The sequence below is a fragment of the Microcaecilia unicolor genome, chromosome 1, assembly GCF_901765095.1.
Source record: "Microcaecilia unicolor chromosome 1, aMicUni1.1, whole genome shotgun sequence".
In the NCBI taxonomy this organism is placed as follows: Eukaryota; Metazoa; Chordata; class Amphibia; order Gymnophiona; family Siphonopidae; genus Microcaecilia; species Microcaecilia unicolor.
Genome location: NC_044031.1, coordinates 405,535,202 through 405,560,981, shown reverse-complemented (window position 1 = coordinate 405,560,981; position 25,780 = coordinate 405,535,202). Strand labels below are relative to the sequence as shown.

At 46.1% G+C, this 25,780-nt stretch overlaps 1 protein-coding gene across 3 annotated transcripts in view; it reads left to right on the top strand.

Annotated features, from left to right (window-relative positions):
- Positions 1-25,780, top strand: part of NUP153 (nucleoporin 153) — a 256,824-nt gene that overhangs the window by 117,732 nt on the left and 113,312 nt on the right. For 2 of the 3 annotated variants that reach the window (XM_030211384.1, XM_030211366.1), the window contains exons 12-16: positions 5,099-5,239; positions 6,295-6,393; positions 6,554-6,644; positions 15,967-16,092; positions 17,681-18,316. In XM_030211384.1, coding sequence (XP_030067244.1) covers positions 5,099-5,239; positions 6,295-6,393; positions 6,554-6,644; positions 15,967-16,092; positions 17,681-18,316 — 1,093 coding nt within the window. The remainder of the gene's footprint in view (positions 1-5,098; positions 5,240-6,294; positions 6,394-6,553; positions 6,645-15,966; positions 16,093-17,680; positions 18,317-25,780) is intronic. The other variant, XM_030211374.1, reaches the window with a different exon arrangement.

The following is a 25,780-nucleotide window of genomic DNA, read 5'->3' as shown; positions in this document are numbered from 1 at the left end:
TTTTAAAATTGGAGAACATGATTTTGGCTTGTAGTGTATACTCGTAGATAAGTGAGCACATTATAATTTACTGGCACTTCTAAGATCTTGGGCACACCTGATCAGAGAAGCCCCATGCTATCTTCTAGTCCCTTGAAGACCCTTTCTAGGTAGTTAAATATGTTTTGCTTATTGTCATAGATATACCAATAGTTTGGGGAAGCATAGGGAAGCAGTGCCCCCCCCACATGATCCAGGTACCGGTACAAAACTGGCCCCCCTCCAGCTACCAAAATTACATCTTTACTGTGACAAAACAGTAGGTTTGAAGGCCTGTAAACTGTATTTATTTCTTGAAGTGTATTTCTCTAGTTTGGCCAGCAGGTGGTGCATGTTTTATGTTTAAAGCTGTTAGAGAGAAATGACTGTTCTTTCTTAAATTCAACACGAACAGGAAGTAACCTACAGTGATGTGGCCAGCTATGTTTAAAAAATGTTCTGGGCTCTGATTGTCCCAGGAGCTCAAATTCTGTCATAGTAACATAGTAGATGACGGCAGATAAAAGCATGTACAGTCCATCCAGCCTGCCCATCAAGATAAACTCATATGTTCTACTTTATAGGTATACCTGATCTTGATTTGTCCTTGCCATTTTCAGAGCACGGACCATAGAATTCTGCCCAGCACTAGCTTTGCTTCCCAATTACCGGTGTTGCCACCCAATCTCTGCTATGCTTCTGTGGATCCGTTTCTTTTGAACAGGATTCACGCATTTTTGAATTCCGTTACCGTTTTTATCTCCAACCCCCAAGGGAGAGCATTCCAAGTGTCCACCACTCTCTCAGTGAAAAAATACTTCCTGACATTTTTCCTGAGTCTCTCCCCCTTCAACCTCAATTCGTGTCCTCTAGTTCTACTGCCTTCCCGTCTCCGGAAAAGGTTTGTTTGCAGGTTAATACCTTTCAAATATTTGAACGTCTGTATCATATCACCTCTTTTTCTCCTTTCCTCAGTGTATACATAATCGGGTCAGCAAGTCTCTCCTCATACATCTTGTAAGGCAAATCCCATACCATTTTTGTAGCTTTTCTTTGAACCGCTTCAGGTTTTTTTACATCCTTAGCAAGATACAGCCTCCAGAACTGAACACAATACTCCAAGTGGGACCTCACCAACGACTTGTAGAGGAGCATCAACACCTCCTTTCTTCTACTGGTTACACCTCTCTCTCTACAGCCTATCATCCTTCTGGCTATAGCCACTGCCTTGTCACACTGTTTCTGATCCTCAGATACTGTCACCCTGGAATCCCTCTCCCAGTCTGTGTATATCAGACTCTCACCGCCTAACACATACATCTCCCTTGGATTTCTACTCCCTTAGTGCATCACTTTGCACTTCTTTGCATTGAATTTTAATTTCCAAACATTAGACCATTCTTCTAGCTTCTGCAGATCCTTTTTCATGTTTTTCACTCCCTCTGGGCTGTCCACTCTGTTACAAATCTTGGTATCATCCACAAAAAGGCAAACTTTACCTTCTAACCCTTCGGCAATGTCACTCACAAATATATTGAACAGAATTGGCCCCAGCACCGATCTTTGAGGCACTCCACTATTCACCTTTCCCTCCTCCGAGTGAATTCCATTAACCACCACCTTCTGGCATCTGTCCGTCAACCAGTTCCTAATCCAGTTCACCACGTTGGGTCCTATCTTCAACCTGTCAAGTTTATTTAAGAGCCTCCTGTGAGGAACCGTGTCAAAGGCGTTGCTGAAATCTAAGTAGAGTACATCTATCGAACGTCCTTGATTCAGTTCTCTGGCCACCCAGTCAAAAAATTCAATGAGATTTGTTTGGCACGATTTACTTTTGGTAAAACCATATTGTCTCGGATCTTGCAACTTATTGGATTCCAGGAAATTCACTGTCTTTTCCTTCAGCATCACTTCCATTACTTTTCTGATAACTAAAATGATGCTTACTGGCTTGTAGTTTCCAGCTTCTTCTCTGTCACCACTTCTCCAATCCCACGGAACCTCCCCCGTCTCCAAGGATTTATTAAACAAATCTTTAAGAGGACCAGCCAGAACCTCTGTGAGCTCCTTCAATATCCTGGGATGAATCCTGTCTGGTCCCATGGCTTTGTTCACCTTTAGATTTTCAAGTTGTTCATAAACACTCTTTCCTGTGAATGGTGCTATATAGGCTCCATTCTCATATGTATTTTGCCAGTCAATCCTGGCCCTTCTCCAGGATTTTCTTCTGTGAAAACAGAACAGATGTATTGGTTTAGTACATTTGTTTTATTTATTTATTTATTGCATTTGTATCCCACATTTTCCCACCTCTTTGCAGGCTCAATGTGGCTTGCAATACATCATGGATAGTGGAAACATATTAGAGAATAAACATTTAGTATTACAGAAGTATCTTGGCTAACATGATAATGATAAAGCATGATAGTAGTATAACAAATATTAGAGACAATTCTGGATGTAAGTGGAGGAGATCACATTTGTTGATCTTTGTGGTATGCCTTGTTAAAGAGATGGGTCTTTAGTAGTTTGCGGAAGTTAGTTAGTTCATAGATCATTTTTAAGTTACGCGGCAGTGCGTTCCAGAATTGTGTGCTCAAGTAGGAGAAGGTTGACGCATGCGTTAGTTTGTACTTTAGACCTTTGCAGTTGGGTAAGTGAAGATTAAGGAATGTGCGGGATGGTTTTTTAGCATTCCTGGGTGGCAGGTCTACCAGGTCTGACATGTAGGCTGGGGCTTCTCCCTGAATGATTTTGTGAACTAGAGTACATAGTTTGAACGTGATGCGTTCTTTAAGAGGGAGCCAGTGTAGTTTTTCCCGTAGGGGTTTAGCACTTTCATATTTTGTTTTGCCGAATAAGAGTCTAGCTGCAGTGTTCTGGGCTGTCTGAAGTTTCTTGATTATTTGCTCTTTGCAGCCAGCGTAGAGTGCGTTGCAGTAGTCTAAATGACTACCATTGATTGTACCAGGTTATGGAAGACGGTCCTTGGGAAGAAAGGTCTTACTCTTTTTAATTTCTACATTGCATTTTCTTCATCATTTTCCAACGAGTGGTTTGCAGCATCTTTCGGTCTCACAATTCCATTTTTAGTCTTCCGCCTTTCACTAATATACCTGAAGAAATTTTTGTCACCCCTCCTTACATTTCTAGCCATTTGTTGTTCTGCTTGCTCCTTCGCCAGATGTCTCTCTCTCTTAGCTTCTTTCAGTTTCATCTGGTATTCTTCTCTGTGTTCCTCTTCTTGAGTTTTTCTGTATTTCATGAACGCCAGCTCTTTAGTCTGGAAATACTGGATTTTTCTCCAGTCTCAGTTTGGAAGTAGAGAGAGAAGGACCTCTTTACTGAGGCCCTGTGAGCAGTTATATTTCCTGTACTTCCCAGGCACTATCCAGGTAGTGATAAAATATTAAATAGCTTTATAATTGATTGTTATTCATGTACCTGTTATTTTCCATCTGTTTTTACAGTTCAATATATTTTATGACGATAAACCTTTTTTAGTTTATTGCCTCTGCTTGTCTGGACTGAATAAGAATCCTGGTGGTTTGTTGATGCCCCTCTACAAGTTGTTGGTGAGGCCCCACTTGGAGTATTGTGTTCAGTTTTGGAAGCCGTACCTTGCTAAAAATGTAAAAAGACTGGAAGTGGTGCAAAGAAAAGCTACAAAAATGGTATGGGATTTGCGTTGCAAACCATACGAGGAGAGACTTGCTGACCTGAACCTTGAAGGAAAGGAGAAACGGGTGATATGATACAGACGTTCAAATATTTGAAAGGTATTAATCCGCAAATGAACCTTTTCCGGAGATGGGAAGACTGTAGAACTAGAGGATATGAATTGAGGTTGAAGGGGGGGGCAGACTCAGGACTAATGTCAGGAAGTATTTTTTCACAGAGAGAGTGGTGGATATGTGGAATGCCCTCCCGCGGGAGGTGGTGGAGATGAAAACGTTAATGGAATTCAAACGTGTGGGATAAACACAAAGGAATCCTGTTTAGAAGGAATGGTTCGTGAAATCTTCGCGGAGATTGGGTGGTGACGCTGGTAATTGGGAAACAAAACGGGAGCTGGGCAGACTTCTACGGCCTATGCCCTGATCGTGACTGAATAGATGGGCTGGAGTGTAAATTTTAAGGGGCTTCGATGTTAGCTTCAGAACTTAGTACAAGAACAGTACTGGGCAGACTTCTATGGTCTGTGCCCTGAGAAAGACAAATCAAATTCAGGCATACATATAAAGTATCACATACCATGTAAAATGAGTTTATCTTGTTGGGCAGACTGGATGGACCGTACAGGTCTTTATCTGCCGTCATTTACTATGTTACTATGTATTGGGTCTGTGAGTGCTTTCTAGGAACTGTGGGACTACTGGGAGTGTGGCCCCAGTAACCTAGAAATCACCAGGGATAACTTGAGAGCGGGAGACTCGTCCAGAAGCGGTTGCGACCCATTCAGTGGGTGGAGTGCTAGTGTTGAGCACATGCCCATATGCAGGTGGATCTAGCTGTACTGGGGATAGACCCTCTAAGTGGCTGCAGGGTTAGCCCCAGGTGGGTGGCTAGGCGTTTCGTTAATAGGCTAGGCCAGTTAATAATAGCGATAGCAAGGTCATTCACTCCAAGAAGAGTGAGAAAGGTAGGTGGAAGGAGGAGAAAGGAAGAAGCTAAGGGGTAGTTCCAGTGGACCAGTGCTAGACAATTCGAGGACTTAGAAGGGGTATGATATGCTTGACTAAACAGCCAGGTTTTTAGGTCTGACTTGAAGCTCTTAAACAGCAAGCTACCGAGGACGTCAAAAAATAGAAAGCAGTGTGTCTGGTGGATTCTAATTGAGCTGCTTTCGGGTTGGGCAAAACTAAACGGTGGTCGTTAAAGGAGCGAAGGATTCTTCTTGGGCAATAAGGTATAATGAGGTTGGATTAATAATCTGGGGTCCCAAAGTGAGAGCTCTTGTAGAGGGTTGAGAAATTTATAACAATGTGCATTTGGCAGCAGAAACGGACACAATGGCTGGAAGTTGTGATTGCTATGCATTTATTTTTTTTAATACTTATCCATGCATTCTTTATCTCAGGAGGTGTCAATTCCAGAGCTACCCAAAATTTCTCTGCCCATCAGCAGTACTGCACTACCCAGTTTTAGCTTCAAATTCAGCTCGAACCCCCTTCTCACTGCAAAATTGACATCCTCTCTGGCACAGCCTGTGGTTAATAAGGTAATTTTAAAAATATTTCTGCAGCAATGAACTATTTAAGACTAGTCTTTCTACCCTAGGAAGAAGATCATTATCTGTGCTTAGATATTATTTATAATATATTTTTAATTAATAAAAAAGATAGCTTTTATAAAGCAGACATGTATATATTACTTTGGCTGTCTATTCATTGCAGTCAAAAATTAGTTGATACATTCATTTATTTCCAGAAACCATACATTTTGACGAGCATTTTAAATCAGCTTGAGAATTGCAGAGTTCTTCCATGCAAGACATTGCTGTTAAACATCTCACATCTTCACTTAAAAACCTGTTTCAGGAAGTGGTACTCTTATAGGGGTGTTTTTGTTGTTCTTCCTTTTATTTTAAAGACTGCATCGTAAAGATCGTTCTATTCACCTTTATATGAAAAAAGTAAATGGGGGACTGTAAACTCCTGCCTTCAGCCCCCAGGGGAAAAGCAAAAGCCTGTCAGCATAGTGGGTGGAGGAGTAGCCAAATAGTGCAGTGGCCTAAGAACCAAGGGAACTGGGTTTGATTCCCACTGCAACTCCTTGTGACTCATGGGCAAGTCACTAACCCTCTGTTGCCCCAGGTACAAAATAAGTACCTGTATATAATATGTAAACTGCTTGGATGGTACCCACAGAAAGGCAATATATCAAATCCCATTCCCTCACCCCCTTCATGAACTAGCTCATATTTTAAAATACAGTGCTTGTATAGGAGCCATGGAGCTGGTCAGAAGGCTTCAAGAATGCTTTGCATCAAGCCATGGGGGTTAAAAGCAGTTTGTTGTGGACGTAGTGAGCTGATCCATAAAAGATATTCATTAAGCAAAAGTTCTAGCATGAAGGAGGTTCCCCCTCCTCCTCCCACAGCAATACGTATATCTACATGTAAGTAATGCAAAATTATCTACTTGCAGTGACTTATCAGGGTTGTGATTCCAGATGAGATTTTGCCAAAAGCTTGGTTGCCAAGGCCTATTTTTTTTGTGTATCTGAAAATTTAGATTCAGTAACACATTTTTTCTTAATGTCACCAAAAACTAGGTGCAGCCCAATACGTCAAGTAGTAGCAGTCCTGTGTTCACCTTTTCGTCTCCAATTGTGAAATCCACTAAGACAGATGTGCTACCTGTTGGACAAGCTGTAAGTAATCCTTTAGCAATTCTTGACCTCTCCACTCCAACACTGTATTGTTCTCAAAGTGCAGCAGAGATGTGCCGTAGAAGATGAGAGATTCACAAGTGAGGCAAGCTTATAAAAAGATTATGCTCTTCTTCCACTGTATTCTCTCTCCTTCCCACAGAAGGGTTTTACATTCAGTGCACCTGCCGTGAAGTCATCCAGTGTGAGCACGCCGGCAAGTAAACCAGTGCCTGTGATGTCCAATTCTCCGGGTAAGTTGTGACCTGCTTCTGTGCATTTCTGTTCATGAGTGCTTGCAGTATTTGAGCCTCCTTGAGTTCATGTCTCACAGACTAAAACACTCCTGGCTTTCTGAACTGTGTAGTCCTTTCAGAAAACATGCACTCATATAGGAATGGGTAAGATCATGTGATGCCAACTGGTCTCATCATACCTTAACTTATAATAAGCAGTTCTCTTGCAGAAGGAATCCATGTTATCTCCCAAACAAAGGGAGGAAAGGTGTGACTGTGTCAAATAGTGAATTTTAAACTAAAGAGCAGAGCCCAGCCTGCAAAATGAAAGACAAATCGCGTTTCAAATGCCAAATTTTAATGAGATGGCAGAGAAGATGGACAGAAGTCATAGTGGATGTTAACCACAGTTATCTTCTTGTATAGCAATAGCAGAATTCATATCTATGGGTTATTAAAAAAACAGATGGAAGGAGGGATCCCTCAGATATGGTTCACAGCCATTACCCTTTGTACAGTGATAACTATTAAGAAGTGAGAGAGAATTATCAGCCACTCCATGAACTTGGTTGGCTAAATATTTGTTGACGTGCTGTACTGCTGTTTCTCCGAGGACAAGCAGGCTGCTTGTTCTCACTGATGGGTGACGTCCACGGCAGCCCCTTCAATCGGAGATCTTCACTAGCAAAGACGTTTGCTAGCCCTCGCATGCGCACGCACACCGCGCATGCGCGACCGTCTTCACGCCCAAACGCGCTCATGTTCGTCAGTCTTCTTTTTTTCCGCGGCTCCGAATGGCTGTTTTCTCGGTCGGTCTGTGCCCTGAGGAGACCCTCGCACCTTTCGCCACTTTCTTCCATTCGGAAGTCTTCTTTTCTTTCAAAGTATAATCATGTGTTCTGTTGTTTAAAAAAAAAAAGGCTTATTTTCGAGTTTTTTTCCCATTACGTTTCCTTTCGCTTTCGAAAGCGGCCCTTTTGGCCGCCTGTACGGGTTTTTCCCTGATTTTTTTGGTGGCCATTGCCATCATTGCGGATTTTGACTTCACCGGTGTGATTTTTCCGCCCATGTCATCGAAGCCTCCCAGCGGCTTCAAAAAGTGCACCCAGTGCAGCCGGGTTATTTCACTCACTGATAGGCATGCTTCGTGCCTTCAGTGTCTGGGGGCTGGGCACTGTCCTCAGACCTGTAATCTCTGTCTTCTGTTGAAGAAGAGAACTCAGGTAGCGAGATTGGCCCAGTGGAACGTCTTGTTCGGGGCCTCGCCTGGTGTTTCGACGGTTACAGTATCGAGGTCATCGGCCGGTGCATCGACGTCTGCGATACCGAAGTCATCGACCGGTGCTTCAGCGTCTACGGTACCGGGATCATCGTTGGTACTGATGTCGGAGGGTGCCTCTTCTTCAAGAGCGCAGGTGAGGGCTGTTTATTCCCCTGCTGGTGGCGGTGAGCCCTCGAGTAGGTCTCCACCTGCCTCGAGGGCTCCTGCGGTACAGCCCCCCCGGGATCGACCTTCGGACTCGGCCCTGAGGAAGAGACGTTTGGATTCAACGTCCTCCTCTTCGGTACCGGGAGGTTCCAGTGACATGCTTTGTGTGAAGGCAAAGAAGCATTGGCACCAGTCATCTTCAAGACGTGGTACCGAGAGCTCTGGGTCGCCGAGGGATTCGGCACCCACTAGGCATCGACCGCTCACCCTCCATTCAGGAGGTGTCGATATGCTCTACCCTGGACAGCCCGGTCCCGCCTCCGCGCCCGGACAGATTCTGAGTTCGTCGCCTGTGCGGGACTCCCTGCCTTCCTCGACAGCCGCTCTAAACAAGAGCCTCTGGGCCATCCTTCCAGGGATCCTGGAGGAGCTGTTGCGCCCTTCTCCTCCGGTACCAGGGGTGCTTGCGCCGCGGGTGCCGTCGAGTGAGGCGACGGCTGGCCCCTTGCCCGTCGTGAGGTCTCTGATACCGGTACCGCTTGCGGTCCCCGACGACATTGATGGAGGGAGCTTCATCGCTGCCGGTGCGGGAGTCTTTTTCTCGACGTCCCCAAGGAGTTGAGGCGGGCACGGCTTCGGACTGAAGTTCATGAACTGGTGTCCGACACCGATGGTGAGGCCTTGTGGGAGGCAGAAGAAGACATCAGATATTTCTCAGATGAGGAGTCTGACGGTCTTCCTTCTGATCCCACTCCCTCCCCTGAAAGACAGCTTTCTCCTCCCGAGAGATTATCTTTCGCGGCCTTTGTCCGGGAAAGGTCTACAGCCATTCCCTTCCCTGTGGTTACGGAGGATGAGCCAAGGGCTGAAATGTTTGAGCTTTTGGACTATCCTTCGCCACCTAAGGAATCGTCCACAGTACCCATGCATCATGTCTTCAAGAAGACACTGCTGGAGAACTGGGCGAAGCCGCTAACTAATTCCCACATTCCCAAGAAGATCGACTCCCAGTATCGGATCCATGGAGACCCAGAGTTGATGCGGACTCAGTTGCCTCACGACTCTGTGGTTGTGGATCTGGCCCTTAAAAGGTCAAGAGTTCTAGGGAGTATGCTTTGGCGCCCCCGGGCAGAGACTCTAAAACCTTTGGGAGGAAGGTCTACCATTCCTCAGTGCTCATCGCCAAAATCCAATCTTACCAGTTCTACACGAGCATTCATATGCGGAACAATGTGCGGCAGTTGGCGGACTTGGTGGATAAGCTCCCTTCTGAGCAAGCCAAGCCTTTTCAGCAGGTGGTCAGGCAGCTGAAGGCGTGTCGTAAATTCCTGGCCAGGGGTGTTTATGATACTTTTGATGTCGCATCAGGGCTGCTGCTCGAGGTGTGGTGATGCGCAGACTGTCATGGCTGCGTGCCTCCGACCTGGAGAATAGGATTCAGCAGCGGATTGCGAATTCTCCTTGCCAAGGGATAATATTTTTGGAGAAAAGGTCGAACAGGTGGTAGAGCAGCTTCACCAGCGGGACACCGCTTTCGACAAATTCTCCCGCCGGACACCTTCAGCATCTACCTCTACTGGTAGACGGTTTTATGGGGAAAAGGAGGACTGTTCCCTATTCGAGTAAGTGTAGGTACAATCCTCCCTCTTGCCAGCCTGTTGCCCAGGCAAAACCCCAGCGCGCTCATTCTCGTCAACAGCGTGCGACTCAGCAGGCCCCTGCAGCTCCCCAGCAAAAGCAAGGGACAAGCTTTTGACTGGCTCCAGCAGAGCATAGCCGACATCAAAGTGTCCGTGCCGGACGATCTACCGGTCAGAGGGAGGTTAAGATTTTTTCACCAAAGGTGGCCTCTCATAATCTCCGACCAGTGGGTTCTTCAAATAGTCCAGCTAGGATACTCCCTCAATTTGGTTTCAAAGTCTTCAAATTGCCCACCGGGAGCTCAGTCCTTCAGCTTCCAGCACAAGCAGGTACTTGCAGAGGAACTCTCGGCCCTTCTCAGCACCAATGCGGTGGAGCTCATGCCACCGGGGCAAGAAGGGCTGGGATTCTATTCCAGGTACTTCCTTGTGGAAAAGAAAACAGGGGGGAATGCGTCCCATCCTAGACCTAAGGGCCCTGATCAAATATCTGGTCCGAGAAAAGTTCAGGATGCTTTCCCTGGGCACCCTTCTTCCCATGATTCAGGCAAACGATTGGCTATGCTCACTGGACTTGAAGGATGCTTACACTCACATCCCGATACTGCCAGCTCACAGACAGTATCTTCGATTCCGCCTGGGAACACGGCATTTTCAGTACTTTGTGCTATCCTTTGGTCTCGCCTCCGCGCCCAGGGTATTCACCAAATGCCTGGCTGTCGTAGCGGTGTCTCTACGCAGACTGGGAGTGCATGTGTTCCCTTATCTCGACGATTGGCTGGTGAAGAATACCTCAGAGGCAGGAGCCCCTACAGTCCATGCAGATGACTATTCGACTTCTGGAGCTACTAGGGTTTGTGATAAATTATCCAAAGTCCCACCTTCTTCCAGTTCAGAAACTCGAATTCATAGGGGCTCTGCTGGATTCTCAGACAGCTCGTGCCTACCTCCCGGAAGTGAGGACCGACAACCTTCTGTCCCTCGTTTCCTGGTCTCAGCAGATCACAGCTCGGCAGATGTTGAGATTGCTCGGCCACATGGCCTCCACAGTGCATGTGACTCCCATGGCTCGTCTTCACATGAGATCAGCTCAATGGACCCTAGCTTCCCAATGGTATCAGGCTGCTGGGGATCTAGAGGATGTAGTCCGGCTGTCCACGGAGTTTCTTCAATCCCTGCATTGGTGGACAATTCGGTCCAATCTGACTCTGGGACATCCCTTCCAAATTCCTCAGCCGCAAAAAGTGCTGATCACGGATGCATCTCTCCTGGGGTGGGGAGCTCATGTCGATGGGCTTCACACCCAAGGGAGTTGGTCCCTCCAGGAACGAGGTCTACAGATCAATCTCCTGGAGTTAAGAGCGGTCTGGAACGCTCTAAGGGCTTTCAGGGATCGGCTGTCCCAACAAATTATTCAAATTCAGACAGACAACCAGGTTGCCATGTATTACATCAACAAGCAGGGGGGCACCGGATCTCGCCCTCTGTGTCAGGAGGCCGTCAGAATGTGGCTTTGGGCTCGCCGATACGGCATGTGGCTTCAGGCCACATATCTGGCAGGCATAAACAACAGTCTGGCCGACAGGTTGAGCAGGATCATGCAACCTCACGAGTGGTCACTCAATTCCAAAGTGGTCCACGAGATCTTCTAAGTGTGGGGCACCCCCTTGGTGGATCTCTTTGCTACCCGAACGAACCACAAGGTCCCTCAGTTCTGTTCCAGACTTCAGGCCCATGGCAGACTAGCATCGGATACCTTTCTCCTGGATTGGGGGGAAGGCCTCCTGTATGCTTATCCTCCCATAGCTTTGGTGGGGAAGACTTTGCTGAAACTCAGGCAAGACCGAGGCACAATGATTCTGATCGCTCCTTTCTGGCCGCGTCAGATCTGGTTCCCTCTCCTTCTGGAGTTGACCTCCGTAGAACCGTGGAGATTGGAGTGTTTTCCGACCCTCATTATTCATAACGAGGGGGTGCTTTTTCATCCCAGCCTCCGGTCCCTGGCTCTCACGGCCTGGATGTTGAGAGCGTAGATTTTGCCTCCTTGGGTCTCTCTGAGGGTGTCTCCCGGGTCTTGCTTGCTTCCAGGAAAGATTCCACTAAAAAGAGTTACTTCTTTCTATGGCGGAGGGTTGCCGTCTGGTGTGACAACAAGGCCCTAGATCCTCGCTCTTGTCCTACACAGACCTTGCTTGAGTACCTTCTGCACTTGTCTGAGTCTGGTCTTAAAACCAACTCTGTAAGAGTTCATCTCAGTGCGATTAGTGCATACCATTACCATGTGGAAGGTAAGCCGATCTCGGGACAGCCTTTAGTTGTTCGCTTCATGAGAGGTTTGCTTTTGTCAAAGCCCCCCATCAAACCTCCTACAGTGTCATGGGATCTCAATGTCGTTCTCACCCAGCTGATGAAACCTCCTTTTGAGCCACTGGATTCCTGCCATCTGAAGTACTTGACCTGGAAGGTCATTTTCTTGGTGGCAGTCACTTCAGCTTGTAGTCAGTGAGCTTCAAGCCCTAGTAGCTCATGCTCCTTATACCAAATTTCATCATAACAGAGTAGTCCTCCGCACTCACCCTAAGTTCTTGCCGAAGGTGGTGTCGGAGTTCCATCTGAACCAGTCAATTGTCTTGCCAACATTCTTTCCCCGTCCGCATACCCGCCCTGCTGAACGTCAACTGCGCACATTGGACTGCAAGCGAGCATTGGCCTTCTATCTGGAGCGGACACAGCCCCACAGACAGTCCGCCCAAATGTTTGTTTCTTTTGATCCCAACAGAAGGGGAGTGGCTGTCGGGAAACACACCATCTCAAATTGGCTAGCAGATTGCATCTCATTCACTTACGCCCAAGCTGGACTGACTCTTGAGGGTCATGTCACGGCTCATAGTGTCAGAGCCCACTTGAAGTCAGCCACTATCGAAGAGATTTTCAAGGCTGCGACGTGGTCATCTGTCCACACATTCACATCGCATTACTGCCTACAGCAGGATACCCGACGTGACAGTCGGTTCGGGCAGGGGCAGTCAGTGCTACAGAATCTGTTCGGGGTTTAGAATCTAACTCCACCCCCCAGGCCCATTTTTATTCTGATCCAGGCTGCACTCTCAGTTAGTTGGTTAAGTATAGGTCAATCTCAGTTATGTCCTCGCCGTTGCGAGGCCCAATTGACCAATGTTTATTGTTTTGAGTGAGCCTGGGGGCTAGGGGTACCCCAGTCATGAGAACAAGCAGCCTGCTTGTCCTCGGAGAAAGCGAATGCTACATACCTGTAGAAGGTATTCTCCGAGGACAGCAGGCTGATTGTTCTCACCAACCCGCCCGCCTCCCCTTTGGAGTTGTGTCTTCCCTTGTCGTTCTCTTTGCTATATACTGGACTGACGAACATGAGCGCGTTTGGGCGGGAAGACGGTCGCGCATGCGCGGTGTGCGTGCGCACGCGAGGGCTAGCAAACGTCTTTGCTAGTGAAGATCTCCAATTGACGGGGCTGCCGTGGACGTCACCCATCAGTGAGAACAATCAGCCTGCTGTCCTCGGAGAATACCTTCTACAGGTATGTAGCTTTTGCTTATCAGGGGCTTCTGTGTACAGAATACCTGAGTGCTTTTCAATTTGGATACATTGATGCATTTTTTTTCTTTAACTTTGAAAGCTTGATTTCTGAATATGGTATTGTCCTCATCAGAACTGGTGGTGGTTCCATAGTTTTCAGCTTTCATACCTATTAGCCCCCCCACATACAGGGCCCACCTCTCTTTTCAGTGCTGTCTAGCAGATCTGTTCTTATCTGTTAGTAAGCGGGGATTGAGTCAGACATAGAAGTAGGTGATGACATTGCATGTCACTGAGTTGGAACAGCTCTCCGAGAGCTAAATATAAAGTTCTGATCATGCACATGCAGCAGGCCCTTCAGTGTCACCAGTTTAAGTTTTTCTTTCCCTTTGCTGCTTGTTTTAAAGAAGTGCATTTTCTGACAGTGTTTTGTCATTCACTTCCAGAAGACTTAGTTTTTCCTTTTTGTTCCTATGAGTGCCCCATATAAAGTTAGGGTTCCGCCTCACTCCCAAATGTGAAATCTTGCTCCTTTTTATGAGTGGGCTACTTCTGATGAATGGACAATTCATACAGACATGAACAGCCATGAGCTTGGAAATCGTCCTTTTGTGTGCCTGATTTATTGCTGCCTGCTGATGGAATAAGCATTTTTCTGTCCTGAAGCCGGTACTTTCCATGGACAGCAGAATTGATCAGGCACACACCCTCCCTTCTGCCTGTGAAGGGTCTAGTTTTGACACCCCCCCCCCCCCCCCCACCTCTAGGGAGTATACCTTGGATGTGTAAATAATGGCATTAAATCTAGGGGGAAACAAGTCTAAACAAAAATTCCAAAATTCCCTCATATTATCCGCTAATAAGCACTATGGACCACACAGAGAAATAATTATTTGCAAAGATAATATAAACATTTAATAAACTGGGAGATATAATCCAGAGGCACCTGAATGGATTCATCTAACAGATATTGAGGGGGTTTAGAGGGGTTTGGGCTGTTGGGGGGAATCAGTTGTTGAGGGGTTAGTGGGGGGGGGGGGGGAGGGGGGGGGAATAGGGGGGATAAAAGGGTTATAAGCATAATGTTAAAATAAAAATTAAATTGTTGCATTGTTGTGCTGGACCCAATGGCTCGTTGTTATGTTTGAGATGTTATTTCAATAAAAATTCAAAGTGAAAAAAAAACCATTTAATAAACTGAACAAAGGTGAGGTGGAATAATATACGCCCCCTATTGACATATGCCACCTGTAATCACAACTGGAATAGTGATCACAGAACTTAACTTATAAGTTATAAAAACTCAGTATGTTGGTTTTAGTCTCATTTTGACAGCTGGAATGGCAGGTGCAAGGCAGGAGGTGGTCCTTTTGTTGTTCACAGTGAGGGTCATTGTTTTGATGTGGTGGTTGTGTGTCTGCCTTTTGCAGGTGTATTTTATATGTTATTCCTTATCAGAGATATCCTCCTCTTCACAGTATTATTGTGATAGGCGATTGGTCCTTGCCCTTTTGTCATGGCTAGGTAAACCACAAGAACATCTTTGACATCATCTTTGGACATCCCCCAGTACTTGGGGCACCAAATAGTTGGGGATTGCATAACTATAGTCCTTGTCCAAGGTTGTCTGCATTCCTCCATACTGAGACAAATGTGTCACAGACAGTTCCTTAGGGTCACAGCCAGTATCATCCTCAGATGCAAGGCAGGGCGCAAGTCATTTAGTACATAGTAATTCGGGTGACATAAGTTATCACCACAGGTTCAGTAAGTTAAGGTCTGTGATACACTGGTCATATTTTGGCAGAGGGCATTACCCCTTACATGCCCAAGCATTGCATTCCTTATTGACCTATTGAGCTATGGAACTGAGAAGACCACTGTGCTTGGGAAGGACTAAGCTAGAGAGATGCACAGGGACATAATCTGGTCCCCATCTCCAGTCAGTTTGGATCCATCTCCACCCCATCCCTGAATATTCTTCCCCATCCCCTGTCATATTGCTACCGTCCTCTTACCATCCCCACAGTTTTCTTTCCTATTCCTGTACCCAACCTGCATTTGAGCAATCTTGTAAAATGAAGAAAAACAAATTAACAGTTAACGTTTAAAAAAAAAACTTAAGTAAACAAGTACTGATAAATAAGTTGTTTTCTTAAATATCAAAGTCCATAATGTTCTCACTATTCTACAGAGGTCACACTAGAGGCATACATGGGGATATAATCTTGTCCCCACCCCCACCCCATCCCTGGTCAGTTTGGCTCCATGTCCACCCATTCCCAGCATAAATGGATCTTTTGTCACCAGCACTTGGAATTCTTGTGGGTTTCCCGTGGTCCCCATTCCTGTGCACACCTCTAGGCTGCACGTCTTCAGAACATAAGGACATAAGAATAGCCATACTGGATCAGACCAATTGTCCATCTTGCTTAGTATCCTGCTTCCAGCAGTGGCCAATCCAGGTCACAAGTACCAGACAAAATATCAGATGATAGCAACATTCCATTCTACCAATCCCAGGCAGGGTAAGAAGTGGCTTCCCCATGTCCTTTCAGGAACAGACTTACTTTGAGAGAACTATTCTGTTCTAGTGACTTGTGATGATGCCATCTATTTGTATGCCTGATTAATCCTGCTATGTACAGAAAACGTCTGTTACGGGTGAGAAGTGATTTTTTTTTTCCAGAAGAAGTGTACTTGTTTTGCTCTTTTCAGCCAAGGAGACTGTGACTATGAATAGCACCAGTAACAAGAAGGATAACCTCGAGACCTTTGAGGGGCCCTTCAGACCCGCAAGATCCTTGAAAGAGGGGAGTGTGCTAGATTTTCTGAAGAGCCCTGGTACGTAGATCTGTGGCCAGATTCCATGTATGAGGAGTCCCAAAATCTTGTTCATTTGTTTCTATTCTGCTAAGCCAAGTAAATTTGTTCTTGATGGATTACAAAAACTGAGGATATAAACATGACCAACTGACTGAAAAAAAAATTGATTAGCAGCAACATATAGTGGAATTGTGTCAGCAGAAGCCTGTGTAAAGAGGTTTCACTGCTTTGCAAAACTTCATCTAAGGGTAGGATGCTAATAGTGGGATCAGTCACTGTAGATGTGAATGTATACACAAGACAATTGTGGATTCAGATGTACAGATTCTTGATTCATTTCACATATTCATTTTATTAAAAAGTTAATGCGTTAGTACATTTTAAGATGGACTAAATTGATTTAGGGGCCCCCTCACTAAAGTGTGGTCAACTGTTGCACACACTTTGCATTAGTTGCAAAAATGAATGCGTGTAACTGCAAAGCCTGTGCACTGTTGTGGGCATGCCCAGTGTATTCCCATATAGTTCCCACACAGGAATGACCTTTTACCATTTGTCAACAGCAATGACAGTGTGTGATGCACATAGTGCCGCCTGATTATGCAAGGCACAATCCCTGCTTATTCCCTGCTTCATTCCATGGTATGCAATTAGCATGTGCCATCATTCCACAGGGTAAATGGTTACTATGGCCATTAACTAACAGCATGCTAATTCATGCAGCAACTGCTTACTGCATTCACATCCCTACCTTGAGATTGTATACAAACCGTTCATGTGCAGTTAAAGAGTTAACCCTTTCAGGCTGTAGCATTGTTGCACTGAGGAGATACAGGGCTGTGGAGTCAGCATACCAAACTTTTGACTCCAACTCCTCAGTTTTTCTACTGTCTGAGTCCTACTGATGTTAGGCTTTACATTTTTTATTCTGAATCTAAAGTACTGGTAACTATAAGTTTAAATCTATGACAGATACTTATATATGTGTGTAAAATAATAAATTTACCATATATTATAATGTAAGTATTTTGAAGCTGGAGTTGGTACGTTTTACCGACTCCCACCTAAAATTACTTCCAACTCCACAGCTCTGGCTGATACATTAGTACCATTTATTTATTTATTTATTTTGTTACATTTGTACCCCGCGCTTTCCCACTCATGGCAGGCTCAATGCGGCAGGCAATGGAGGGTTAAGTGACTTGCCCAGAGTCACAAGGAGTTGCCTGTGCCAGGAATCAAACTCAATTCCTCAGTTCCACAGGACCAAAGTCCACCACCTTAACCACTAGGCCACTCCTCCACTCCATTTGTTTATCAAACATGTACTAAACATTTTGGGTTTGATAGTGCTCAGTGTTTCTTCCAAGTACTGCTTTCAGCTTAGGGCAGGTTGCAGAATGTCACCATAAGTATGCATCACACATTGTCTGAACCTAATAGCAAACTCATTTACTTCATCTCTCACTCTCCCAAGGATAAGCATTTGGAGTTGAGGCCTGAGGAAGCCCCAGTGTGGGATTGCTACAGGGTTAATGCAGCTGCAGTTCAGCAGCTCCTAACATGTTGTCAGTAACCAAATGTGCCTTGTCTCTTTGCTCTTCAGATTTCCTGTCTACTAAGATGACCTCTCACGCTGTTGAAAAGCCTGCGGCAGTCAGCACATCTCCTGCAAACCCAGCAGCCAACAGAAGCTTTTCTGTATGTGGTGCAGGCTTTGGAGAGCACCTGAAGCCAGCCCCGGGACAGTGGCAGTGCAGTGCCTGTCTAGTGCAAAATAAGGTCACAGACAGCAAGTGTGTAGCCTGCCAGACCACCAAAGCACCCTCAGCAGAAGCTACAAAGCAGACTGATAGTGCAAATAAAGGCAGTACTGCAAAGTCAACTTCTGTGGCAGCAGCAGGGACACAGGGGTTCGGGGACCGGTTCAAACCGGTGGTGGGATCGTGGGACTGTGATACTTGTTTGGTGCACAATAAAGCCAAAGCCACGAAGTGTGTGGCCTGTGAAACGCCAAAACCAGGGACTGGAGTGAAGCTAGCTCTGCCATCGTCAGTAGCCACAAGTCAAGCCTCAGTACTGTCTTGCGCACACTCACTCACCAGCAGTGCTCAGAATACAGCACCCTTGGGATTTGGAGACAAATTCAAAAAGCCACCAGGTGCTTGGAACTGCACGGTGTGCCTTGTGCAGAATAAGGCTGAAGACAGCAAGTGCGTGGCCTGTCTTTCTGAGAAACCAGGTATGTAATATGTGGATGGCAAAATATATTTTAACTAGTAAAACAGGCCCATTTCTGACACAAATGAAACAGGCGCTAGCAAAGTTTTCCTCGGAGTGTGTATGTTTGAAAGAGAGAGAGAGAGAGTGTGTGTGAGAGATGGAGTGTGTGTGAGGAGAGAGAGAGAGTGTGTGTCTGTGACAGAGAGAGAGAGAGAGTGTGTGGGAGACAGTGTATGTGTGTGAGAGAGAGAGCATGTGAGAGAGAGATAAGAGTGTGTGAGAGAGAGTGTATGTGAGAGACAGAGAGTGAGTGTGTGTATGTGGGGCTTCGAGTTCCATGACCCCCTCCTTCCCTCCCTTCCTTCCTCTCCTCCCCTCCGAGTTCCAGGCCCCCCTTCTGTCTGAGGTGCAGGCCCCCCTCCCTCCCTCTCCCCCCTCCCTCTCTCTCTTCCCCTCCGAGTTCTTGGGCCCCCCTTCCCTCCGTGTTCCATGTCCCCCTTTCCTCGGAGTGTGTATGTTTGAGAGAGACACTGTGGGTGAGAGATGGAGTGTGTATGTGAGAGCGAATGAATGAGTGAGAGAGAGACAGAGTGTGTGTGTGTTTTTGTGTCAGAGAGAGAGTGTGTGAGAGACAGCGTCTGTGTGTGTGAGAGAGAGTGTGTGAGAGACAGCGTCTGTGTGTGTGAGAAAGAGTGTATGTGAGAGACAGAGAGTGAGTGTGTGTGTGAGAGAGAGTGAAGTCTTCAAGCCTTGAAGCATTCGTGCGCTCTGTAAGGCTCCATCTCCTCAATTGACGACATGTAGTTCCGGAGCGTTGCAGGAATTCTTCAAGGCTTGAAAGCGTCACTTTTCTCGGCTTCAGAATGTTGGAGGTGCGTTTTATTATATAGGAAATCATTCTGTTTAAATGTAGCAGAATTTTCCACACTCAAGTAAAATTATGAATGTTAATGTGGCATGGTGACAATTTAGTTCCGTTGGTCAGGGTTCAGCGGGTTCGATTTGGGTCATATTGGCAGAGTGAGGAAGATTGCTCAGGTGATATAACTTCTGTTCAGGGGAAATTTTCAAAACTACGTGGACAGATGCAAAATCCATAGGTACTTTTACCATTGATTTTGCACTGATTCTCAAAAGTAATGCTTTCTCTTAAAGTTGCCTTGGAGTAGCAGGCTGAGAACTACAGGAACTGGGTTCAAATCCCATTGCAGCTCTTTATGATTTTGGGCAAGTCACATAACCTTCCATTGCCTCGGGTACTAATTTAGATTGTGAACCCTGCACAGACACAAAAATACCTACTGTACCTGAATGTACACTGCTTCAATAGCTTTTGGGCATGCAGGCGGTATATAAGACATTAAAATTTAAGAAGTACCTGCAAAAATGATATTCGAGGAAAAATATGTGAAGTTTTTGAAAATGCAAAACTGCTTTTAAATTATTTCAACAGCATAGCTTCTTCCTGGAGCCAACTTTCTCCAAAGACAAGCAGGCTTCTATCTTTTCACAAGTGGGTGACACCGATCTGCATCACCCAGCCTGGCTTTTGCCATAGTAAAAAGAACTTTGTGGAGCATGAGTTACACTCCACTGTTCATGTGCAAGTGCCTTCCCGCCAGTTGCACGAATGTAGTCTCCTCAGGTCTCTTTTTTTCCGCGTAAGGAGACAAAGGGGGGGGGGGGGGTTCTCTCACTCGCCCGTTTTTTTTTTTTTTTTTTGAGAGCTGTTAGGGGTCCGTTTACTAATGTGCACTGAAAGATAACCTGCACTAGTGTAAGCACATGTTTTGGATGCGTGCAGATCCATTTTTCAGTGCACTTGTAAAAAATGTCTTTTATTTATTTTGGCCGAAAATGGACGTGAGACAAAATGAAAATTTGCGCGCATCCATTTTGGGTCTGAAATCTTGCTGCCACTCATTGACTTAGCGGTAAGGTCTCGCATGTCAACCGGTAGGTAATGGTCTACGTGTGTACTATGCCTTTTACTGCTTGGTTAGTGCCGTGTGCCGCAAAATAAAAGTTATTGTCCAGCGTGTGTAGTGGACGTGCGTAAAAAATAAAATTACCAGCCGGGCGGTAATTCCAAATTGACGCGGCACGCCTGAGTGCCTACGCGGCTTAATAAAAGGGCCTCTTAGTGCCTTTCGGTTTTGTTTTGTTTTCTACTTTTCTTGTGGTTCTTTTAATTGGGCCTTACAAGCCCATCCTTTATTTTTCCTTAGTTTTATTTTGCCCGGGTTTGTTTTCTTTATTTTCCATCGTCATCGGACAGTTTTTAGGCCCTGACTTAGCTCAGGTCTTTCCCTTTCTTTTTCTCTGTGCCTTGCCCCTTTTTCAGGCACCATCGAGTCATTTATTTTAGCCGACAAAGTTTTTCCATCCATGTCCACAAAGATTCTCAGTGGGTTCAAGTGTTGTACCTGGTGTAATCGGACTATCCTAGGAAAGGACACCCATTCTTGGTGTCTGTAGTGTCTTGGGCCCGACCATAGCCCTGAAAACTGTGTTCTCTATCTTCATGTGAAGAAGAGGACCCAGGTTTCCCGAGAGGCTCAACGAGAGAGGATTTTTGGAGCCAAGTCTGGTTCCTTGGCATTGAGGTTGGAGGCGTCAGCATCAACGTCAAGCATCGCATCAGTATCGGGAGCGTCGGTAAGCATGGCTGCTTCTAGACCCTTAGATACTGGGAGCAGTGAGATGTTGAGTGGGTCTCTGCCTGCCTCGAGACCTCCTGCTGTGCAGGCCCCCTGGGACCATCCATCATTGGACCCGACCTCGAGGTGGCATGAGGATTTGACGTCGTCCTCGGCACTAAGGAGCCTTGGTGACACACTTTGGGTGAAGGCCAAGAAGCATTGTCATCAGTCACTCTCTACTCATGGTGCCAGGAGCTCCGGGGCGTCGAATGATTCGGCACCAAAGAAGCATCGGTGCCGGGGAGGATTGCTCTCTCTCCATACAGGAGGTGCCAATGTGCCTGTCTCCAAGCAGCCGAGTTCCTGCTCCCGCGTCGACCCCAGCGGTTCTGCAACCTGCGCCTCAACCGGCACCCCAGCTTTTCCTGGTGTTGGCCCTCGAGTGCATCCGGGCTTTGCTCCCAGAGCTGAGGAAACGTCGCCGGTGTCGAGGTGGAAGACGACTTCTTCATGCCACTCTCGAGGACATGGTTCCTTGGTCTCAAAGCAGGTTCAGCCTTGGCCATCTCATAGAGCTAAATGTCCGATACCAAGGAAAAGCGCTCATGGGATTCAGAGGAGGATCCCAGATACTTTTCTTCAGATGAGTCTTATGGGATTTCCTCTGAACCCTCCCCTTCACCTGAAAGGAAGCAGTCTCCCCTGGAGAACCTTTTATTTCCATCTTTTGCAAAGGAAATTCTTAAAATGGCTGAGGCCATTCCATTTCTTTTGGAAGTGGAGGATGAGCCTAGGGCCAAGATGCTCAAGGTCCTGGATTATACATCTCCTCCTAAGGAGGCTGTGACTGCACTCTCCATGAGGTACTCAAGGAAGTCCTCATCAGGAACTTGGGAGTCCCTTCTACTACTACTACTACTTAACATTTCTAGAGCGCTACTAGGGTTTCTGTCGGTCCCTGTCATGCCCAAGAAGATTGACACCCAGTATCGGATCCACAGTCCATCTGGTTTTGATAGACCTCAGTTGCCTCACAATTCCATAGTAGTGGTGTCCACTTTCAAGAGAGCTAGACAGAGAAACTAGAACCCTGGACTCTTTTTGGAAGGAAGATGTACCAGGCTTCAATGCTTATCTTCCATATACAGTCGTACCAGTTCTTCATGAGTGTCTACTTGCAAAACTCTGTGCGACAGCTGCCTGGGGATGCGCTTCCTCCGGAGCACACCGAGCCTTTTCGCCAGTTGGACAAGCAGCAGAAGGCTTGTCAAAAGTTCTCGGCCAGGTGCATTTATGAGACTTTTGGTGTGGCATCCAGGATCTCTGCTCATACAGCAATGCGCAGACTCTCATGGCTGCCTGTTTCTGACTTGGAACACTCTGTTCAGCAGCGGTTGGCAGATGGCCCTTGCTAGAGGGGATAACCTTTTTAGAGAAAATGTTGAGGAGGTCACTGACCAAATCAAGAAGCATACTGATACAATCTCTTCTCTCTCCCGCTGGGCGCCTTCTGCATCCACCTCCTCAGCTAGGAGGGTTTTTGACAAGCCACGGAGTGGTTCCTACTACTATTGTAGTCATAGGTACACTCTGGCTCACCAAGCACACTCGTTCACATCAACAAAGTTCGCCTAAGGCCCCTGCTGCTCCCCAGTCAAAATAAGAGACAAGCTTTTGACTGGCTCCAGCAGAGCATAGCTGCAGTATAAGTGTCCATTCCGGACTACTTGCTGGTCGGGGAGAGGCTAAAATGTTTTCACCAAAGGTGGCTTCTTATAACCTCCGGTTGGTGGGTTCTTCAAGTAGTTCATCTCGGATATGCCCTCAATTGGTATCAAAAACCTCCAAATTGCCCACCAAGAGCTCATTCATACAGCTCTCAGCATAGGCAGGTACTTGCAGAAGAACTCTCCGCCCTTCTAAAGGCCCATGTGGTTGAACCCATTCTACCAGGGGAAGAAGGGCAGGGATTCTGTTCCAGGTACTTCCTTGTGCTGAAGTAGATGGGGGATGTGTCCCATCCTAGACTTAAGGACCCTGAAAATATTTCTAGTCCTAGAAAAGTTCAGAATGGTTTTCCTTGCACACTTCTCCCAATGATTCAGAATAATGATTGACTATGCTTTCTGGGCTTAAAGGATGCATATACTTGCATCCCGATACTTCCAACCCACTGGAAGTATCCTCGATTTCAGCTGGGGACACATCACTTTCAGTATCACGTGTTGCCTTTTGGCCTTGCGTCTGCTCCCAGGGTCTTTACCAAATGTGTAGTGGTAGTTGCAGCATCGCTGTGCAGACAGGGAGTCCATGTGTTCCTGTATCTCAACGATTGGCTGGTAAAGAACACCTCAGAGGACGGTGCTTGGGAGTCCATGTGGATGACTATTCGGGTGCTAGAACTACTAGAGTTCGTTTTAAACTACCTCAAGTCCCATCTACATCCTGTCCAGCGATTGGAGTTCATAGGAGCCCTGCTCGGCACACAGAGGGTTCACGTCTACCTCTCAGAGATGAGAGCGGACAATCTGGTTGGCCCAAGGGGTTGGGTGCTGGGTTGGTAACACCAAGGTGGCTGGTTCAAGTCCCAGTAAGTGTGAGCTGAGTTGGATTCCAACCCCCTTCCCCCAAAACAGGGGGTGAAGTGGGAGAAAGTGTTTGGGTTTATGCCAGGTACTTGTGTCCTGGCTTGGCCACTGTTCAGAAAACAGGGTACTGGGCTAGATGGACCATTGGTCTGACCCAGTATGGCGGCTCATGTTCTAATCTTGTTTCACTGGCGTCCAAGGTTTGTGCCTCTCAGCAGGTCACAGCTCAGCAGATGTGAGGTTGTTGGGCCACATGGCTTCCACAGTGTACGTTACACCCATGACATTTCTTCACATGAGATCAGCTCAATGAATCCTGGCTTCTCAGTCATATCAAGCCACAGGAAGTCTAGAAGATGTCATTCAGGTGTCCCCAGAGCTTGTGTGCTCTCTTCATTGGTGTACAGTTCGATCCAATTTGACTCTGGGACTTCTATTCCAAATTCCTCAGCCACAAAAAGTTCTGACGATGGATGCATCTCTCCTGGGATGGGGAACCCATCTAAATGGGCTTCACACTCAAGGAGCTTGGTCCTTCCAGAAAATCTTCAGATCAACTTCCTGGAGCTTTGGGCAATCTGGAACGCTCTAAAGGCTTTCAGAGATCGGCTATCTCATCAAATTGTTCTCATTCAAACAAGCAGGTTGCAATGTAATATACCAACAAGCAGGGGGGGCAGTAGATCACGCCCTCTGTGTCGGGAGGCCTTCTGGATGTGGCATTCGGCTTGCCAACATGGTATGTTTCTTCGAGCCACTTATCTGGCGGGCGCAAACAATACCCTTGCCAACAGGCTGAGCAGGGTAATGCATCCGCACGAGTGGTCTCTCAATATGGAAAGACTTGTTCACATTTATTTTAAAATTCTTTAGTTATAAATTGCAATTACATAATCACAAAATTAAACTCTTGTTTAAACAACACAAAACAAAAATGACTTGAGGAATACAATAAAGATAACAAGAAACAAAAGAAAAATCTTCCTTAGATCACTATTAAAGGGAAGTGGACTCAGCCTGGAGAAAATAAAGAGGATATATATAATAATCTGAAAGAAAATAGAAAGAAAGGCTTAGCAGGATAAAACCCCCTTATTATTTCCCAAAAAGTCCAATAGCACAACACTTAAAGAATCTTCTTCATATCTAGAAAAGCCCTTAATTGCTCTGGAGTAAAGAAGAACATATTTAGTCCCTCTAAGTTTGATCATACATTTGCACGGATATGCTAATAAAAATGTAGCTCCAAAGTCTGATCTTAGGTGGTCGAATATATGACCATGTAACCCCTCTATTATGACAGGAATACTGGCTTCCTGTACAGACACAGATTCACTGCAAAATTTTGATTTTGATTCACAAGACCCTCATTTTTGGCCATCCTCCTGTCCTATCACAATAGTTGCTGCCTTATTTCCCTGTGTGAGAGTTGTGCTGTGGTACCTAACGCCTACTCAGCCCTTGCCCCTCAGGGAATACCATTGGTCATATTTTAAGATTGTTTTCTGTTCAATCCTTACAATTCCTCCTGGAGTTTAAAGTGGCCCTTAAAACCTACCTTTTCAAACAAGTGTAGGGGACCACTCCCTGAACCACCAGTTTCATATGCTGGAGTGCGAGGATTGGCACTTATCCTGCAGAACATACTGTCACCCACCCTTTTGTGTGTAGAATAATGTTGTTCTTCGCCTATCTCTCTCTCTTTCCCTATTACCTTGGATATTGTATTTTTTCCCCTTGACACTCTGATGTATGTCATGTTTATTTATGATCATTGTAAACCGCTTGGATGGTATCTGCCTTAAAGGGTATATTTAAAAAATAAAGAAACTTGAAACTTCCCAGGGTCACATGTAGAGAGTTGCACGGAGACAGAAATTCCACCCATCCCCAGTGGAATCTAACCCATACCCACTAAGATACATTCCATCCCCACAATTTTTTCCATTCTCACCTGTACCCACAGGAGTTGACACTATAATTTACTTGCTGGCCGCCCTGTTTCCTCCCAACCCCAACAACCTCCTGTGTTGTTGGTTTTTTTTTTTTTTTTTGAATGGTATTCACTGTTCAACTAATGAATGTTCAAAACCTGTCTGGTGTTTCAGCTGCCTCTCTGGGCATCCAGGCCTTATTCTGGTGCTCCAGATGACTCGCAGTATGTTCAAAGCTTCATTCTGTGCCTCTCAGTGCATTCTAAGCCTCGATCTGGAGTCATCAGAGGTTTTGACTACATCCCTGCAAGAATCCCAT